The sequence below is a fragment of the Neofelis nebulosa genome, chromosome 16, assembly GCF_028018385.1.
Source record: "Neofelis nebulosa isolate mNeoNeb1 chromosome 16, mNeoNeb1.pri, whole genome shotgun sequence".
Lineage (NCBI taxonomy): Eukaryota > Metazoa > Chordata > Mammalia > Carnivora > Felidae > Neofelis > Neofelis nebulosa.
In genome coordinates, this window is record NC_080797.1 from 16,484,527 (window position 1) to 16,502,189 (window position 17,663).

The following is a 17,663-nucleotide window of genomic DNA, read 5'->3' on the forward strand; positions in this document are numbered from 1 at the left end:
CGGCTTGGTGTATCCTTCGTGGCCTCCCAGGAACGTCCACGGACACAGTAGGACTCAAAAGATGTTGGTGGGGTCCGGGGGGGATGATGTGACTCTCTGCCTGGGCTGGTCGAGTGAGCCACACCCCCTGGCCAGCCCAGGCCACGTTGCCGTGCGCTGAGGACACCCTAGTTTTCCCAGAAGCCCCCTGCTGCCCCTCCCCTGCCCCCCCTCCCCCCTCCCAGGACAGTCTGGCCTCCCTGGCTTTTCCCTGGGTGCTCGTCCTCTCTCAGAGTCTGAACACAGCCTGTGTTCTTGGGATCATTGTCTTTGCCCTTGACTCTCCACCCGCCCAGCTCTTTTCCATCCCAAATCTGGCTGGGAGTGCGAGGGATCGGTTTTGCAGGCTGCTAGCCGGGGGAAGTGACATCATGTGGTGTCCGTGGCCCGAGGGGTGGGGGCAGGGGCTCTGCGGTTGCGTGTGCTTTGAATTAAGTCTACTGTTGTGCATTCCAGTAGCCAACATCTGGCGGTGAATTCATCAGCCAGTGTATCACCCTTGATCTCAAACCCAGATGTTGTGTTAACGGCAGAAAGGAAAGAAGAAAAAACAAAATCCCAGCAGCTTGGGGAGAGGCCATCATTTTTTAGCACAAAGCGGTTAGAGCAAGGATCTTTATAAAGCCTCTTGTTCCCGCCGCTGCCTCTGGTTCCTACGGCGGAGGGCGGGCCAGCGGAGCAGAACCCCTTGCTGCTGGGGGGTGGGCAGGCCGTGGGCCGATCACCCACCCCAGGGCTGGACACTGGGCCCAGCAAACGTGTGCCCATGCCTGGATTTTAACTTCCTCTCAGATTCTTTTCTGCTTTTCCCCAGCCCTGGTCTTTCAGTGGCCTGGGACTGAGAGGGACCCGTCCTATGCTTAGAGTGGTCTCCATCCCAGAGCTCTGGAGATGCCCATCGCCTGGGGTGTGGGAGATGCCTTTCTGGAGAGTTCTCTGCCTCCTCCCTGTCCGCCGCGAGGGTGCGCGTTTCTGTTTTCCTGTCCATTGTCTGACTTCTTGCCTGGGTTGGATGCTCCTTGAAGGCCCTCCCACACCTCCCCCCTTTCTCCCTTGGGCAGCAGAAGGAGGCCCATGCTTTTAGGATTTCGCTTGAAATGCAACCCAACCCTAGACTCTTGAGTTTCTGGCCTCGTGCTGGGGGCAGAAGACTGAGGGTCCAAAGGTCGGCAGCCAGAGCTGGCTGGGGTCCACCTTGGTGCCCCTCCAGCCCTCCCGCCCTGTGGGGCCCCTCTGTCCTGTTTCCCCTCAGGTCTCCTGCCTCCACTTGCCTGTGGGATCCTCTGGCTCTGATAAATTTATTCGCTAAAGCTTTTCGCGTGCCCTTCCCCCACCTACAGTGCTGAGCCCAAGTAGCCCCTGCTGCCCGGAGCAGGTTGGCGGCTCTGGGGCTCGAGCCCACGTGGACAGGTGTATGTGTCGCGCCTCTCCTTCACGTCAGGAGGGCGCTGACACTCCCAGAAGATCGCCAGAGAACTTCTCTTCATTCTCTTTGCTTCTCTTCATTCTCTTTCTTTCCTTCACCCTCTCTCTCGTCTTGCAAAGTGGAGAGAGGGGGTCCCCACACAGAATTCAAAGACGCCGAAGAACCTGAGTTCTTGTGCTGCGTGGACGAGCCCCGTCCGAGCTCCTCCGGGCCCCTCCCCCCGCTTCCCTGCAAGCAGCTGGCAGCCCGGGAGCCACTTACCATTCTAGTCCGACCCCGCGAGTGGACCCCGGACCCTGGATGCAACCGGTGCCTTCTTTCCGATAATCTGAAACAGGGAAGTGTGGAGTCTGTCGCCCTAGGCCAAAGCGAGCATGTCAGGGAGCCGCGTCAGACCGGCCCCTGGGATTCGTGCTGACCGGGATGTGCGGTCTGGACCCGAGCGGCCAGCAGGTGTGGCTCTCCAGACCTGTCACCCGCAAGAGTGGGTGCGCCGTTCTTCGCCACAGCGCTTTTGCTGTTCTGTCGTCCGGAACTAGAGGTCCGTGGGGCCCCGGGCACCGTGTTTCCGAGCCCTCACCGCACCCGGAGGGAGTGCGGGTACCGGCAGTGGCACCTCGGCTGCAGACGTGAGCGGCTGTGTCTCCGCGACGTCAGGGAACTTCCCAGAGGCTGCGCGGAGGGGGAGGGGCTGACACAGAATCTAGCCCGGTGCTGCCCCTTTTGAATTAGGATTTGGACTGCCTGGGAGCCTTAGGGGTTTTTCTGGGAGAAAACTGCATGGAAGGCAGTGGAACCTTTTCACTGTCCGAGAGTAGCGTTTGCTTGTTTTCTGCCCATCAGCGAGTGATGTTTCTTGAGCACCTATTTTGGGTTGAGCATTGTGTGGGGGTAGCGGGGCTTCTGGAAGGCAGTTTCAGAAAGCATGCAGAATTGGGTGTATTATAGTAAAATCCAGCAGCAATGCCCTTTCTAGAACCGTGGCTTCCCTTGGATGTTTCTGGTTCATTTGATATCATCAGCCGGTGACGGTGTCACGGGAGGAGACAGGGTTAATCTGGTACGTTTCCTGATTTGCATGAACACGTCTTAACGTGGCGTCGCAGTAGGGTATAGATTACACAGGTAGTACGAGGGACCACCGACAGACTTCACCTGGATCCCCAGATTTCTCAGGTACAGCTCATTTCCATCTGGTGAATACCTGGTGAGCACCAACTGCTCTGTGCCTAAAACATAGGGTCTGCCAAAAAAAAAAAAAAAAAAAAAAGGGGCGCCTGGGTGGCTCAGTCGGTTGAGCGTCCGACTTTGGCTCAGGTCATGATCTCACGGCTTGTGGGTTCGAGCCCCGCGTCGGGCTCTGTGCTGACAGCTCGGAGCCTGGAGCCTGCTTCGGATTCTGTGTCTCCCACTCTCTCCGACCCTCCCCCGCTCATGCACACACGCGCACTCTCTCGCTCTCTCTCAAAAATAGACATAAAGAAAAGAGAATGTAGCCTCTGCCTATCAGAAAGGCAGGTGTGCAGGTGCTTGTGACAGGATGGATGAGAGTGTGGAATGTGCCAAATGCTATGGGAGGACAGGACTTCCCAGAACAAGACAGGGAAGGGCAGTTTTATCTGGGTCTTTAAGGATGAATAGAAGTTTTCCAGGCAGGGGAGGGGTAGATGGCATTCGGAGCAGAGGTGGGGATACCCCTGGGCAGGTTTGGGTTCAAGGGACTATTATGGGCTGGTGGAACAGCAGGATGGGAGCAGCTGGGGGTAACTGAACCAGGAGGTGCTGGGTCGCAAAGGGTCTCCTGTTTTAGACGAGGGCAGTGGGCGGCCGAGGAGGACACTTGAGCCAGGAGGGATGCGTCTAGAAAAAGTCACCTGATGCCAGGGCCAGGAGGAGCCATGGAAACAGGTTGACCTGTTGCCAAGGGCAGAGCCCTCGGATCTGGGCGGCCCACTGGGTGGCATTTCCTAGATGTGGGTTTGCAGGTTGGGGCCTGGCTCAGCCCCGAAAACAGGAACCCGTGGCCTCGGCCGGTCATGACTCAGCTGCAACAGAAGACACATGAACGGGGTTGGGGCCTGGGTGGGGCGGGGGCGCTGGTCCCTGGTGCCAGGCTGAGATCCGGGGGATGGGCACAGACGGGGGGGGGGGGGGGGTGGTTCATGTGCCTGGGCCTCCGGGCTCCGTGGGGAAGACCACCCTGGCCAGGGAGTCCCAAGATCCGAGCTGCCCACCCGCGGGTGGAGAACAGAGGCGCCTTGGTGCCCGGCTCTGTCTGGTCCTTCTTTCTCTGTCTTGCTCACATCCCATTAACGGGTGACCCTGCACAGCTGAGTTGTTGAGGCGAAAGCATTTAAAGCTCTTAAAACAGCCCGTGCCACCAGCTGATAGGGGTCAAAATGGGGAAAGGGAGGGCTCTGCCCAAATGACACGGGAACTGCCCACCTCACCCTGTCGGGGCACGGGCTGGGGCCCGGGGTCTGCCTGCCTTGCTAGGAGGAAGCCGTGGCGGGGGGGGGGGGGGGGGGGGCATGGCCCACGAGCAGCCTCGGGCTCTTGCAAACACTCCAGAACCTTCCCAGCCCGGCCTCTTCCCTCTCTTTCACCTTGTGTCCCAGTCTGGGGTCATTTTCCTTCCGTGGGGGCTCCTTCCGTGGCAGCGGCCCCGTATGTCGGCCGGGATGCCCCTGACTGCCTCCTCACCCGGTTCGATACCCTTTGGCGGGTAAAGCACTCTGACCCTTCCTCTGTCGTGCTCCCTATAGAACCTGTGTCGTTATCACAGAGAGTCAGCCACAGGACATCTTTCAGGGGCACTTTTGGGACAGATTAGGCGTAGCGGGATCGACTCTTCAGATCGAAGACCACCCCCCCCCGCCCCGCCCACTCCTAAACACGACGAGGCCTCTTGGGGAGGCTGTTACTCCCCTGCCTTCAGCCTGGAAAAAAAAGCCTGTTTGCCAGTAGACTGCGGACGGAGGCTGGGTGGTAGGAGGCTCCCCATCTTAGCTGCATGGTGATGATTGCGGGCCAGTTAATTTGCTTATCCGCTTCCCCAGCCACATGCATGCACAGTGGAGAGAATTTGCAAAAGCCCCAGAGCACTCAGGCGTGACCTCAACAAAGCGCTGTCCCCATCGGTGCCTACCAGTAACCCGGCTGGTCGTGAGAGATCAGGTTTCTGCTTCTGGCTCCCGTGGACCCATTCTTGGGACCAGAAGGGGGCTCTTAGGGTTTTACCTCTTGACCCTCTCCGCTGAGCTTGTGAGGGGTCTGGTGCCATGCTAAGGGCTGGGGTCATCTTGCCCCCTGCCTCCCGCCTCCCTGCTGCCCCTCGCCCCTGCTCGGAGCCAGGACGGCACAGGGGGGACTCTCCTCACCTCTGTGTCTTTATTTTGCAGTGATTAGGGCCAAAGCGGTCAGCGTAAAGGAAGTAGACTCCGGGAACGACATCTACGGCAACCCCATCAAGCGGATTCAGTATGAGATCAAGCAGATTAAGGTAAGGGGGACTGTCACCAGGTTGCCCCACTGGGCAGAGCAGCGGGAAGGTTGGGAGCAAGGTTGGGCTCCCCCCCCCCCCAGAGGCGGGAAACCATGCGGAGGTGTCCTGGGGTCTCGGGGAATGCAGTGCGGCCCCCGTGGAGCAGACCTAAGGGCTTCGAGCCACAAGTCGATCTGATTTTCCTTATCCGTAAATGCCTGAAAAGTCGTGTGGACCTGCTGCGTTCCTGTCGACTGGGTTACTTCAAAAATGTGTCGTCTTCCTTGTGATGGGTCGTAAATTCGGGGCAGGCCCTCAGCGTTATCAGCAAGTGTGCCAGAGTTTCTATGGACCATTCCACGGGTGCCTGTCCTCGGCTGAGCTAGGGCGAGGTTCGAGGCCAGGAGACCTTGGTCGTTGCATCTGGGAGGCCTCTTTCCCCCCACACTGTGCTGTGGGCTCTAGTCTTGCCTGGTGAGCTTTAAATTCTAAGAGGAAGGAAGGAGTCCTCTGGGCAGGTGTGGTGGGAGCCAGCTTCTTGCAAGGGAACGTGAAGGAAGGAATGGAGCCCGTAGCCCGGCCGGTGACGGAGAGGAACATCGGCCGGGTGGCAGAGGGGCGGACAGATGGGGGGGGTGGGGGGCAATGCGTTAGTTTTTTCGGAACGTGTGTTCGTGTTCAAGGGCAAGGAGCCTGTATTTGAGGGGAGACGGGGCAGAGGGCGGGGCTTGGAAAGACAGGACCAGCCCTGGAGGACCGTGATGGTGATCGTTGGCAACAGTAGCTAAGTCGGTCTGCAGGAGAGAAGGAGATTCTAGGCTCTAGCTGGAGAAAGGGCTTTGTCAAGGTGGGAGTTGTAGCCGTGCGTATTTAACTTCGTTACAAAAATGTTATTTTTAGCCGGAAACGTTATCAGAAGGTCAATGAAATGCTTATTCGCTACATCTGTGGCAGTTAAGAGGGCGTGTGCTATGAGCGGGAGAGAGAGCGTCTCTGTTCTTGAGACCTCATTGAGGCATCGTGAAAAGGCCGGTGTCGACACCGAAAAACAATTCTTGCCCTTTGGTGATTAATAGAGCATGTTGTCTTCACCATCGGCCTAACCTTTCCTGGCGTGGGTGGGGCGAGCTGTCTCAAAGCCGGTTTATCATGACATTGAGATGACCCTATTCCATCGGGGTTTGCTTGTTGAAAGCCCCTCCTCCCCCCCCAATCCTGTCCCCCAAAACCAACGCTGTTGACTCTGATTTAGGCCCAGCAAAATCCCGATGAGGTGCCCAAAGCCCGAGGGTGCCCCCTGGGCTCCGCCCCACGGCCAGGGTGGGGGACTGTCCTCAGTGCACACTCACGTCCCTACCGGTCACCACCCCTGGTGGGGCCACAGGAACCCCTGGCTGTGGTGGGTTCTGCCTGTGTCACCTCCTCCAGGGGAACAGTGCGCCCCTCCACGTGGGCTGCAGGCGCGTTCAGTAGGTCAGTCAGTAGATCCGCAGGTGAGAAGTCAAACCCCATTGGCCCCGGCGAGTCACATCCTCATTGCAAGGGTGCAATCCCGCCCCGGGGCCCCATCAAGCAGCCAACGCTTGACCCAAATTCCTGGCAGTGCACAGGGGGGTGTCCCTCCACGACGGGTGAGAACCACCCGGAGATATACGGGCCTCTCCCCGGAGATTCTGAAATGACCTTGTCGGTGGTAGGGAGAGTCGGGCGTCTGAGACGGTTTCCTCCAGGTGACAAGAGTCGCGCCCAGCGTGCTGATAGCTGCCACACTACGTGAGGAGTGTCTCCAGAGAATCAGTCTACAGCGGGAACGGTCACCTTCTAGCTCACTAGAACCTTCTGCCCCCCTTTCCCATGCTGGTGGTACCACAGGCGCAGGTCGGGCGGCCCCTCCCCAGAATGTTATGCGTGGGACCCGGACTTTGTTAGCTGTGCGGACCGGCTCTCCTCACGTTTCCTTATCCTTGTCTTTCCAGATGTTCAAAGGACCCGACAAGGACATAGAGTTTATCTACACGGCTCCTTCCTCTGCTGTATGCGGGGTCTCTCTGGACATCGGAGGGAAGAAGGAATATCTCATTGCAGGTGTGTGTGTGGATATGCCCTGGAACGTTGTCAGGGACCGTCCAGGGCCGCGTCTCCAGGGTGGGACCTTGCGAAACCACAAGGCGGGACAGAGTCCCGGGTCCTGACGCCGAGAGGCCGTCCCGAGGTCTCTGGGCTTCCCTGCCCTTTCCCGTCTGTGAATTCCTGGTGGATTCTCCCCTGCCCCCCAGAACGGGGGACCCAGTGTGGCTTCATGGGGAGACACAGTAAACCAGTGTCCACGGGGAATCTGCGGCCGGGCAGACACCAGGAGGTGAGAGGGTTTGCGTTTTGCTCCTGAGGGGGAGTCGTGCGCGAGATGCCGGAGGCACTCATGGCTGGGCGGGAGGCGGAGAGGGGTTGAGACCTTGTGTTAAATCTGCTGATGTTATGAGGTCCTTGACCTGTGCAGCGACTCCCCTCATCCTGTCTTTTTCCTTTTTTTTTTTTTTTTTTAGTTTATTTACGTATTTTGAGAGAGAGAGAGAACACGACGAGCCGGGGAAGGGCAGAGAGAGAGGGGGAGAGAGAGAATCCCAAGCAGGTTTTTGCACCGTCAGCACAGAGCCCGGACGTGGGGTTCGAACTCACAGACTGCGAGATCGCGACCCGAGCCGAAGTCAGGTGCTCGACCGACCGAGCCACCCAGGAGTCCCCTAAATGTTTTCCTATGAGCATCTATTATAGTTTAGGTTTTCTTGAGCTAGAACTCACACACCATACAATTCACCGTTCAAAGGGCATCATTCACTGGTGTGATACCTCCATCATCAAGATGGGCAACCACTGGGGCGCCTGGGTGGCGCAGTCGGTTAAGCGTCCGACTTCAGCCAGGTCACGATCTCGCGGTCCGTGAGTTCGAGCCCCGCGTCAGGCTCTGGGCTGATGGCTCGGAGCCTGGAGCCTGTTTCCGATTCTGTGTCTCCCTCTCTCTCTGCCCCTCCCCCGTTCATGCTCTGTCTCTCTCTGTCCCAAAAATAAAAAATGTTGAAAAAAAGATGGGCAACCACGGCCACCGTCGGAGAGAACTCCGTACCCTTTCGCTGTGTTACCTCCCTGGCCGCACCCCCCCCCCCTCACGCTCCTCCCCCAGCTGCAGCACCCCCCAGTCTACTTCATGACTCCGTGGGTTTCCCCGTTTCAGAGGCCTCTGAATGGAATCGCAGAATATGCGTGGTCCTTCGTGCGCGACGTCCCTCACTCCGTGGGGTCGTTTCACAGCTCCGTCCAGGTTGTCCCCTTTCTGTGGCCGAGCAGACCGCGGTCTGTCTGCCCGCTCACCAGTCATTTCGTGGACGCCGGGGTTGTCTCCACCTTTGCGCCCTTAGGCACGAGGCTGTCGTCCACACCCGTGACCAGGTGTCCGCCTAGGGGTGTTTTCATGTCTCTTGGGCCGATACGTGGGAGTAGAATTCCAGGGCATATGGTGACCACGTTTAAGCATTTGAGGGGCTGCCAGACTGTCTTCCAAAGCAGCTGCACCATTTTACATTGGCGGCATCTACTGTTTTTCCGATAAGAAAAATAAAGTCAATCGGAGAGAGAGGGATGGGGACAAAATCACGACGCGGAGACCTTCCTGACTGTGCTTGTCACCGTGAGGCAGGGGACGGTGGGGCCGGGCAGGTGCACAGAACACGTGGTGCGGGTGCCCAGGGGCGGCTGTTAGAGACCCAGGTCAGCAGGTGCAGGGGGACAGTCAGCCTCAGGCGTGTCTCCTTTTTCATGCTTCCCTATGCTTGCGAAATTTTTACAAATGACATCTATTGCTTTTATGATGAGCAAAATACGCCCTGGAGAGAAGGCAAAGGAGACAGAACCTTGCATGGTGGCGGGAACTTGGCGCCCTGACAGGTCCACGGTTTCCAGGTTCCCGCGTCGGGTGGAGCAGGGCTTTAACCTACACGCCTCACCCCGCGTCTCCTCACGTCGCCCTCTAGAGGCAGCCGCCCAAACTGCAGAGCTTCCAGAGCTGCTGGAAGGAGGGCGGGCCAGGGTCCCCTCCGGGTGGGGGCTCCTGGGTGGGAAGGTGACCTAGGCCTGGCTTCAGCAAGTCTCCACCGTCTCCCTGCGACCGGAAATCGTGGCGCCCCTTCCCTGGCCCTGGCGGGCTCTAAAAGCTTTTCGTGCAGATTCCGTCCAATCCTTACGACCCCTTATGAGGAAGGCACTGCCGTGATCCCCATTTTCCAGATGAGGAAAACCGAGTAGACGAGCACCGTGGCCCAGGTCCGGGGGTGTGTGCCTGAACCCGCTTCCCCACGCCAGTTGTTAGGTTCTGCTTGGTGGCTCGTTGGTCGCTTGGCATTGGGGTGTGTTTAGGGTGCAGACTTTTTTGGGCAGATGCTGTGCCGGGGGGGGAGGGGGGACGGGGGGGGAGGGTGTTGGGCACGTCTCCGCACACCCGCGCCCGGCCCGTGCCGGGCTCTCACGCTCTGCCATTCCGTTGGTCGGGTCCAGGCTGTGGAGGTCTCGCTGCCCAGCCTCTAAGCCAGCAGCCCCTCCCCCGCACCGTGTGCGAGAATTCCCGGGGGAGTTGGTCCCTGGTGCCCAAGTAGCACCGCAGACCGGATCAAGCAGAATCTCCAGGGGTGTGGCCCTGGCAGCAGCATTTTTCTTAACGTTTGTGTATTTTGGAGAGAGAGACAGAGCACGCACACAGCAGGGCTGAGCCCCAGCAGCCAAGGTCGGTCCCCTCCCTCACGCAGGGGCTCTCCGAACATGACTCTCCTCTCCCGGAGCCCCTTGTGGTCAGGCCTGCCGCTTGCCCAGCGATTCCGAGGACCTGGGCACTGCCCTTTTACTCCCTGAGGACGGGCAGTGGGGGACAGCAGTGGGGACAGCCCAGAAGGTGGATCCTGTCCAGCAGTCAGGAGCCCTGGCATGTCGTGTCCCCGTCCCGCTGACCGAGAAGAGTGCGAGGGAGTCGCGTGGCTGCCTGGAAAGCGTGGGTCCAAAATGAGAGCCGAGGTGCACACGGCACCTTTGTGGTGGTTCTTTTGCTAGTGGTTACTTTGTGTTATTTTGGGGGACGTCATAGGAGAGCCTACTGATTTTGTTCAGCCCTGTTCTGAAAGGAAGAGGCTTCTGTGTCCGAATGAAGCTGGGTTTTTAAAATTTATTTTTGATGTTTGTTTATTTTTGAGACAGAGAGAGACAGAGCATGACTGTGGGAGGGGCAGAGAGAGAGAGGGAGACACAGAATCTGAAACAGGCTCCGGGCTCCGAGCTGTCAGCACAGAGCCCGACGCGGGGCTCGAACTCACGAACCGCGAGCTCGTGACCTGAGCCGAAGTCGGATGCTCAACCGACGGAGCCCCCCAGGGGCCCCTCTACTTATTTTTAATTGATTTTTAATTTGCAATTTCCTGATGGCCTGAGAGCCACAAAAGGCACTTCTGGCAGCAGCTGGCCCACCCTTGACAGGGGGGCCTCGCTCATCTGACTTCTTCCCCAGCTCGGTGAGATAGCTCTGGATACAGTCTGGTGTTCACTTTCTGAGCACAGGCTCTCCATCTCGTCCTCCTGGGGTCAGGATGGGCCACCCAGAAATCACAGGGCGCAGCAGACAACTCAGCCGGCCCGAGGCAGCCCACCTCCTCTCGGGCTGATGATTCAAGTTCACGTGTTGAGCCGGGCACCATGAGACACTCATGTGCGGGAACTGTTCTAGAACGGGCCCTGTAATTTTCTTCTGCGGTCCTCTCCTCCGAGAGGAAAAAGAAGCATACGGTCCTCAGTTACAAATTTTAATTAATTCCTGTCTTCCTCTCCAGTCCGAAAGGACTGTGTGTTTTTCCAAGGCAGACGTAGTAGAATGTGACAGACGGGCACATCATGCGTGCCCGCCCAAGTCTTGGTACCCGTCCCTGTACCGAAAGGGTGTCCTTTTAAGATCCGGAGTTGCTGCTGGACTTTATACCCGACGTCCGAGGTCACCGGTATCCCCGTAACCAGGGCCACAGAAGACAGTTTGCATTGCATCGCGTGTCCTTCCGTGCCCTAGTCTTGGCAGAAGCTCGACTTCGTGGTGAACAGGTCACCAGGGAAGACAGACAATGGGGGCGCCTGGGTGGCTCAGTCCATCGAGCGTCCGACTTCGGCTCAGGCCGTGATCTCGCGGTTCACGAGCTCGGGCCCCGCGTCGGGCTCTGTGCTGACAGCTCGGAGCCTGGAGCCTGCTTCCGATTCTGTGTCTCCCTCTCTCTCTGCCCCTCCCCCACTGGTGCTCTGTCTCAGAAATAAATAAACATTAAAAAAAAAAAAAAGAAGAAGGACGGCAAAAAGCGGCAGGAAGTGGGACGCTGATGCCAGCCAAGCAAGACAGCAGACATCCGACATCCCTGTAGAAGTTGGGAGGGCAGAGCCAGCACGGGCCCAGCCTGTCTGTAAAGAACGACCCGGCCGGGCCAGGGGAGGGCCACGGCGTACCTCCCTGCGTGGGCCATGCATGCCAGGAGAATCCAGGAGACGGGAATGAAAGTCACTTGCCATCTGTCTGTTTCTCCCCTCCTTAGCTGCTCTGGACTCCTAGAAAGTCGGGGGGAAAAGCCAAACACTTATTTTTTTGTTTGCTTATTTATTTTGAGAAAGAGCAGGAAAGGGGCAGAGAGAGAGAGAGAGAGAGAGAGAGAGAGAATACCAAGCAGGCTCCGCAGTGTCGGCACAGAGCCCCGTGCAGGGCTCGAACTCACGAACCGCGAGATCATGACCTGAGCTGAAGTCGGACGCTCAACCAACGGAGCCACCCAGGCGCCCCAGATACCTATTTTTAAAGTACTTAGAACCACCCAAGCAGTTTTCTTTGTTACTTGTTGGGAGTCAGAATGAATGCTGCAGTAGCAGTCCTGCTTGTTGATTCTGTCCTTCGCCTAGAATGTCAAGTGCAAACAGACACAAGGGAAAACAGGGCTCCCAAAGGTCAGGGGAGCCGTCAAAACAGAGGTCAGAGCATCCGAATTCACGTGCAGGGAGTGCCTCCTGCAACCCGCCTGGTGCACCGGCTGTCCCCGTGCCGCTCGCAGCCTCGGGCGAGCCGACCCGTGTCTCCCCTGGCCAGAGATCGCGGTGGCATTTACTCGCCACAGTCGACAAGCCGCGTTAGTCACTCAACTACGTGTCTGTCAGCGGGTTCTCTCCGCGCCCAGTGCTGTGCCTGAGGTCGTTATGTTGGATATACCGGAGCTTTGCCGAGTGCGGTGTGCCCAGGGTGCCCCCCGAGGCTCCCGTCTGCCCCCCGGGGAGCCTCCCCCTGCCCTCTGCCAGGCTCCGCCTCTCGTCGCCGGGGGACCTGTGCGTCCTGACGCGATGCCATTGCGGTCACAGGGCTGGGACTTGAAACGACCTCCCGAGCCCTCCTTACGTTCTGTCATTCGCCAGAATTTGCTTGCCTGCCCTTGTCTCCTGCTTGGCTAAGGCCAAGGCCGTCCCCAGCGTGAACTCTTCAGCAGAGGAAGGGAGGGGCAGAACCAAGAGCCTGAGGTATGAGACACAAAGAGTGCCTCATCTCCCCCCGCCCACCCCACCCCCCCCCGGAGGGAAGGGAATTTGGAGCGGATTCCCAATTCCGTGAGAGTCCAAGGTTTTGCCGTTCGTGGTAGAAAAACCCAGACAGGTAGACAGGTTCCTCATCAGATGGAGGAAACGTCTGAAAAAAACCAAACAAACAAGCAGGAAACAGTATGGTCTGCATGCGGTGTGATTTTTTCTGCGCACATCCATGGGCATGAAAGGATATTGGAAGGAAAGGCGTCAAAGCGTTAGCTGTGATGGAAACGGGAGGTTTTTTCCCTGTTGTGCTGTTCTGTGCTCCACGGCGAGCGCACGTTCCTTTTATACTCAGAGCAAGCGACCCACGGTGGAGTAGCCTACTGGGGCTGCCGTGAGGCCGCTTCCCCAACAGGGATTGGTTTCCTCGCAGACCTGGGGGCTGGGAGTCCGAGATCCAGGCGTGGGCAGGGCCACCTGCCCCCCGTGGCCTCACCTGCTCGTCCCTCTGTGCGCGTCTGCGTCTGGATCTCTTCTTATCAGGACACTGTTCTTATGCGGGGGGCCTTGTGACCTCACGTACCTTAATGACCCCTGGGAAGGGCTCCAAATGCACATCCTGAGGTGCTGGGGGGTTAGGGCTTCGACACAGGGATGTGGGAGGAGACACGACACAGGCCATGACACTCGGTATTTGTCAGTAGTAAAGTTCCCTGCGCCCCAGCCACACTCAGGTGCAGGAGATGGGCAGGAGGAGGACGTGTATCTTGCCCTGAGCGTGGTGATCCCTGTGTCCCCAGGAAAGGCCGAGGGGAACGGCAAGCTGCACATCACCCTCTGTGACTTCATCGTGCCCTGGGACACCCTGAGCACCACCCAGAAGAAGAGCCTGAACCACAGGTACCAGATGGGCTGTGAGTGCAAGGTAAGCCGGTGCCACCGTCTTTTGGGCCTTTACTTCATCACCTCCGTCTCCAGGGAGACCGCTGGGCTTTAATCCCTGGCTTCTCAGTCCACGAGGTCCTTAGGACGGGGCCGTGGGGAGGCACGGGTCTCTCCACCAGCGAGGCTGTCTGGCCGGGGACAGATCCCGGAGGCGTGCCCCTGCAGAGGGATCCGTGGGAGGTCGGGGCTGTCTAGCCACCTGGCCTATGGCTTCCAGGAAGGAGAGCCTCCCGGGGGGAGGGATTCTGTGGGGAGAACAGGGAAAGAATGTCCCAGCCCCCCTTCTTGAAAGCAGCACAGAGGCTGTGCCGAGCAGAGCTGTAGCTGCGCTCACGTCAGATGCACCTGTACGTGGTGACATCCCCAGGCCTGCATCCCGTCCGTCCCGCTGCCCTGCACCCCACTGCCCCCGCCCCCAGCCCCAGCGCAGGAAACACCTCGGGCACCAGGGCCCCTCTGCCACCGGAAGTGAGTCTGGGGCCGGAGAGCAGCAGGGATCGGGCCGAGCCGGTTGGCCCAGTGCTTACTGGCACACCGTCGTTGTCGTCGTCGTCGTCGCTAACCTATTCCTGAGCTCATTCAAAGTACAAATTCCGACCCCGCAGCCTTGCATACGTGGAGCAGAACCCCCAGTGCCCGACGTGAAATCAAAACTGAATTCTGTCCTTTCCCTCTCGTAGACTCTTGTTCCTCCACCGAAATGCTGCTTGCCGACCCCCTCAAAGCCCACACACGCTTGAGAGCAAGATAGCATCCTTTTTTTAAAGTTTTTTTTTTGGGGGGGGGGGGGGAGGGCAGAGACAGAGACCGCATGAGCAGGGGAGGGGCAGAGAGAGAGGGAGACAGAATGAGACTCGCAAGCAGAGCCTGATGCGGGGCTTGAACTCACAAAACCGTGGGATCGTGACCTGAGCTGAAACCAAGGGTTGGACGCTCAACCGACTGAGCCACCCAGGCGCCCCAAGCTAGCGGCGTCCTTTTTATTTGACTGGCGCCTCGCTCCGGAAAAGTTAAGACCCTTTGTTGTTGTTGAGCTCCCAGGAGGGTGGGGCTAGCCCGAAGCTGGAAGGTCACGCTCCTGCAGCATCTGGGGGCGCAGACACCATGCACAAGGGTCCCCCGCCCCCGGCCCTGTCCCTGCTTCAGGCAGGTGCCTGCCGCTGCTTAGCCAGTGGAGGGGGCGGGGCACTGACGGAGCAGGTTCAACTCCAGTCCTGGTTGCTTGGCCAGGCGCGTTGGCTACGTTCTGGACGTGCCGCCTTGTGCGGCCTCAGCCCCTGACCGAGTCCGCCCCCGCGCCCTCTTCCTAGATCACGCGCTGCCCCATGATCCCGTGCTACATCTCGTCTCCGGACGAATGTCTCTGGATGGACTGGGTCACGGAGAAGAACATCAACGGACATCAGGCCAAGTTCTTCGCCTGCATCAAGAGAAGCGACGGCTCGTGTGCGTGGTACCGTGGCGCGGCGCCCCCCAAGCAGGAATTTCTCGATATCGAGGACCCGTAAGCAGGCCAACAGCATCCCCTTTGGCCAACGGAAGAGCCTCCAAGAGTTCAGACTGGTCCAGCTCTGACATCCCTTCCCGGAAGCAGCATGAATAAAATAGTCATCCGAGCGGGTCTATACTGGTGTGATTCTCCTCCCGCCCCCCCCCCCACTTCCCTTTTACAAACATGGTTGCGGTCCCACGCTCCATCCGCCAGCCTGGGCGGCGTGCGTCCCGGCCTCCCACCCTCGGGTGCGGACGGGAGTGGGACGCACGGGCCCGGCCACTGTCACAAACACTGAGCAGACAACACTTAGGAGTCGCCCAGGCCTGGTCAGGGCAGAGCCTGGGAACGTGCGTTTTGCAGAAACTTTCGAGGGTCGTTGCAAGACTGTGTAGCAGGCCTACCAGGTCCCTTTCGTCCTGAGAGGGGCATGTCCCTCGTTTCCTGCAGCCTCCACGCCTCTGGCCCCAGGGTGGCAGTCCCCACCCTTTGCAAGTGCCCCAGCCTCCTCGGTGCCCATCATGGGCTCCCATAAGTACAGGAGTAGCCCTGGACCAGTGGCTTCCTCCTGCAGGAGCCCCGCTGACCCTGATGACCAGCAGAATTGCAGTGAGAGCCACGCTCCAGGGCCTTTGCGGCGTGGGCGACAAGCTTCAGCTTCAGTCCTGCCTCCCCCCCCCCCCCACACCCCAACTCTGGGGGAGTCTGTCGCATTCTGCCCTGAGGGCAGGCACCGGGGGGACTCGCGGCTGCCCTTACAGTTTACTCCCTGGCGTCCGAAGTCCCTCCGGCTTCCCCCTCCTCGTCCCGGCCTCGAGCACACAGGTGAGTGGTGCACGTCGGCTTTGCGAGGGGTCACGTGCGCCCGGCGCACCGGGCTGGCTGTGCCCCCCCACACACCGCAGAGCCCCTCCCGGGCGGGTGTGACCTCCCTCAAAGACAGACGTCCGCTGGGCTGTGCACGGATTCCTGTGAGTGAAGTTAGCCGGGCCTGCCGTGAAGTCTTCCCCGGGAAGGGGGAAATGGATGGGGGGTGGGTTCGGTGGGTCCCCTGCTGGGCCTCCGGATGCTGTGGCCAACACCTCATGCTCCTAAAGACGAATTCTCAGATAATACGTGAACCCAAGTGACAGCTGTACCAACACCTACTTCTGTCTGTCCTGTTGGCGCTCTCAGTCGGAAAAAAACAAAAAAAAACATCGTAGGGGACTAGAAAACCTGTCCCCTACCCGTGGCTTTCTGCTGCCCGTAAAATAGGGGTTAACGCAGGCAGAAATCTCTCAGTAACAATAAAGGCAATCTTTTCCTTCCTCCTTGTGTTGTCAAGATGACCCGTTCTGAGTTGGCCACGCGAATTAGGGAAGGGCACACGCGTGCACCAAAACCGAAGTCTGTCGGCCGGTGAATGGTCCCCCTGCAGAATGCTTCCAAAGTCACCATGTTCTAAGCCTGCTCTGTTCTGCCGTGACCCCAAAACACCCGTAAGACTCCTGACCACCCCCCCCGCCCCACGTGGCATGTCGGCCCCATGCCTGCTGGGACCTGGTCAGCATAGATTTTTGATGGCTTCCCTTTCTAGGGCAGACTAGAATATCCAGGAATCCGCCCTCGTTCCAAGGGTGCTTTCATGCTGTGCAGTGATAGAGAGTTTGTAAGATGTCATAATGGACCAGTCCACGTGATTGCAGTATATACGAGAACACCAGACCCCTCCAATCAATATAACACCCCACCCCCGTTTGCTTCCTGTATGGTGTTATCATATGTAACATTTACTCCTGTTTCTGCTGATTTTTTAAATGTCTTGGTTTGTTTCTGACATCAGTTGTAATCATTCCTGTGCTGTGTCTTATTACCCTTGGTAGGTGTTAGAGTTGCACTTTCTTGTTTTTGTTTTTTTTTTTTTTTTGGTTAAGGTTTCTGCATCGTGGAAGCATTTGACCCAGAATGGAAAGCATAGCCTATGATGGTGGATTCCTTCAGATCTTTTGTTTCCTTCTTTGAGTATGGTTGCTTTTTTTCCATTTGCTACCTTTTTGTTCTCTGGTTCAAGTCGTGACAAAGTAAAAGATCTTTGAGTAGGTCGGCTCTAAAACATGGCCTTTCTACTTAATCCACACACATTGGTTCTTCTCGCCACGCTGAGCGGGGAAACAGAAACAGAAACAAAAAAAAAAAATCAAGATGAAGTGCCCAGTGGCAGCCAAGAGACAAAGCCACTCAAATACCGTCAGAGTAAATAATTGCAACATGTATGTAGTTCGAGAAGGCTCTCCATTCGGCATTGTCTAATTTATGTGTTATGTTCTAAGCACTGCTCGTTCCTCCCACCATTCTTGTCTGCATTCAAGCAACTCAAAATATTTAAAATGAAGTTTACATTGTAGTTATTTTCAAATCTTTGCTTGATGAGTATTAAGAAATATCGGACTTGCTGCCATAATTTAAAGCTTTGTTTGATTGTGTTTGTTTTTGCTTGGTTTTGTTTTGTTGGGTTTTTTTGTTTTGTTTTTTTGGGGTTTTTTTTTTGTTTTTTAATTTTTGGGCAATGTGTTTTTGCTGGAATATGAAGTCTGAGACCTTCCTGTGCTGGGAACACGTAAGAGCTGTTGAACGTTGACAAGCAGACTGCGCATGTCTCCGATGCTTTGTATCATTCTTGAGTGATCGCTCGGTCAATGGACAATAAACAGTATTACCAAGAA

General features: G+C 57.6%; 1 protein-coding gene across 2 annotated transcripts in view; it reads left to right on the plus strand.

Moving 5' to 3' along the window:
• Positions 1 to 17,663, plus strand: part of TIMP2 (TIMP metallopeptidase inhibitor 2) — a 48,172-nt gene extending 30,509 nt beyond the window's left edge. For both annotated transcript variants that reach the window (XM_058705145.1, XM_058705146.1), the window contains exons 2-5: positions 4,867 to 4,967; positions 6,926 to 7,034; positions 13,322 to 13,446; positions 14,777 to 17,663. In XM_058705145.1, coding sequence (XP_058561128.1) covers positions 4,867 to 4,967; positions 6,926 to 7,034; positions 13,322 to 13,446; positions 14,777 to 14,974 — 533 coding nt within the window. In that variant the 3' untranslated portion in view covers positions 14,975 to 17,663. The remainder of the gene's footprint in view (positions 1 to 4,866; positions 4,968 to 6,925; positions 7,035 to 13,321; positions 13,447 to 14,776) is intronic.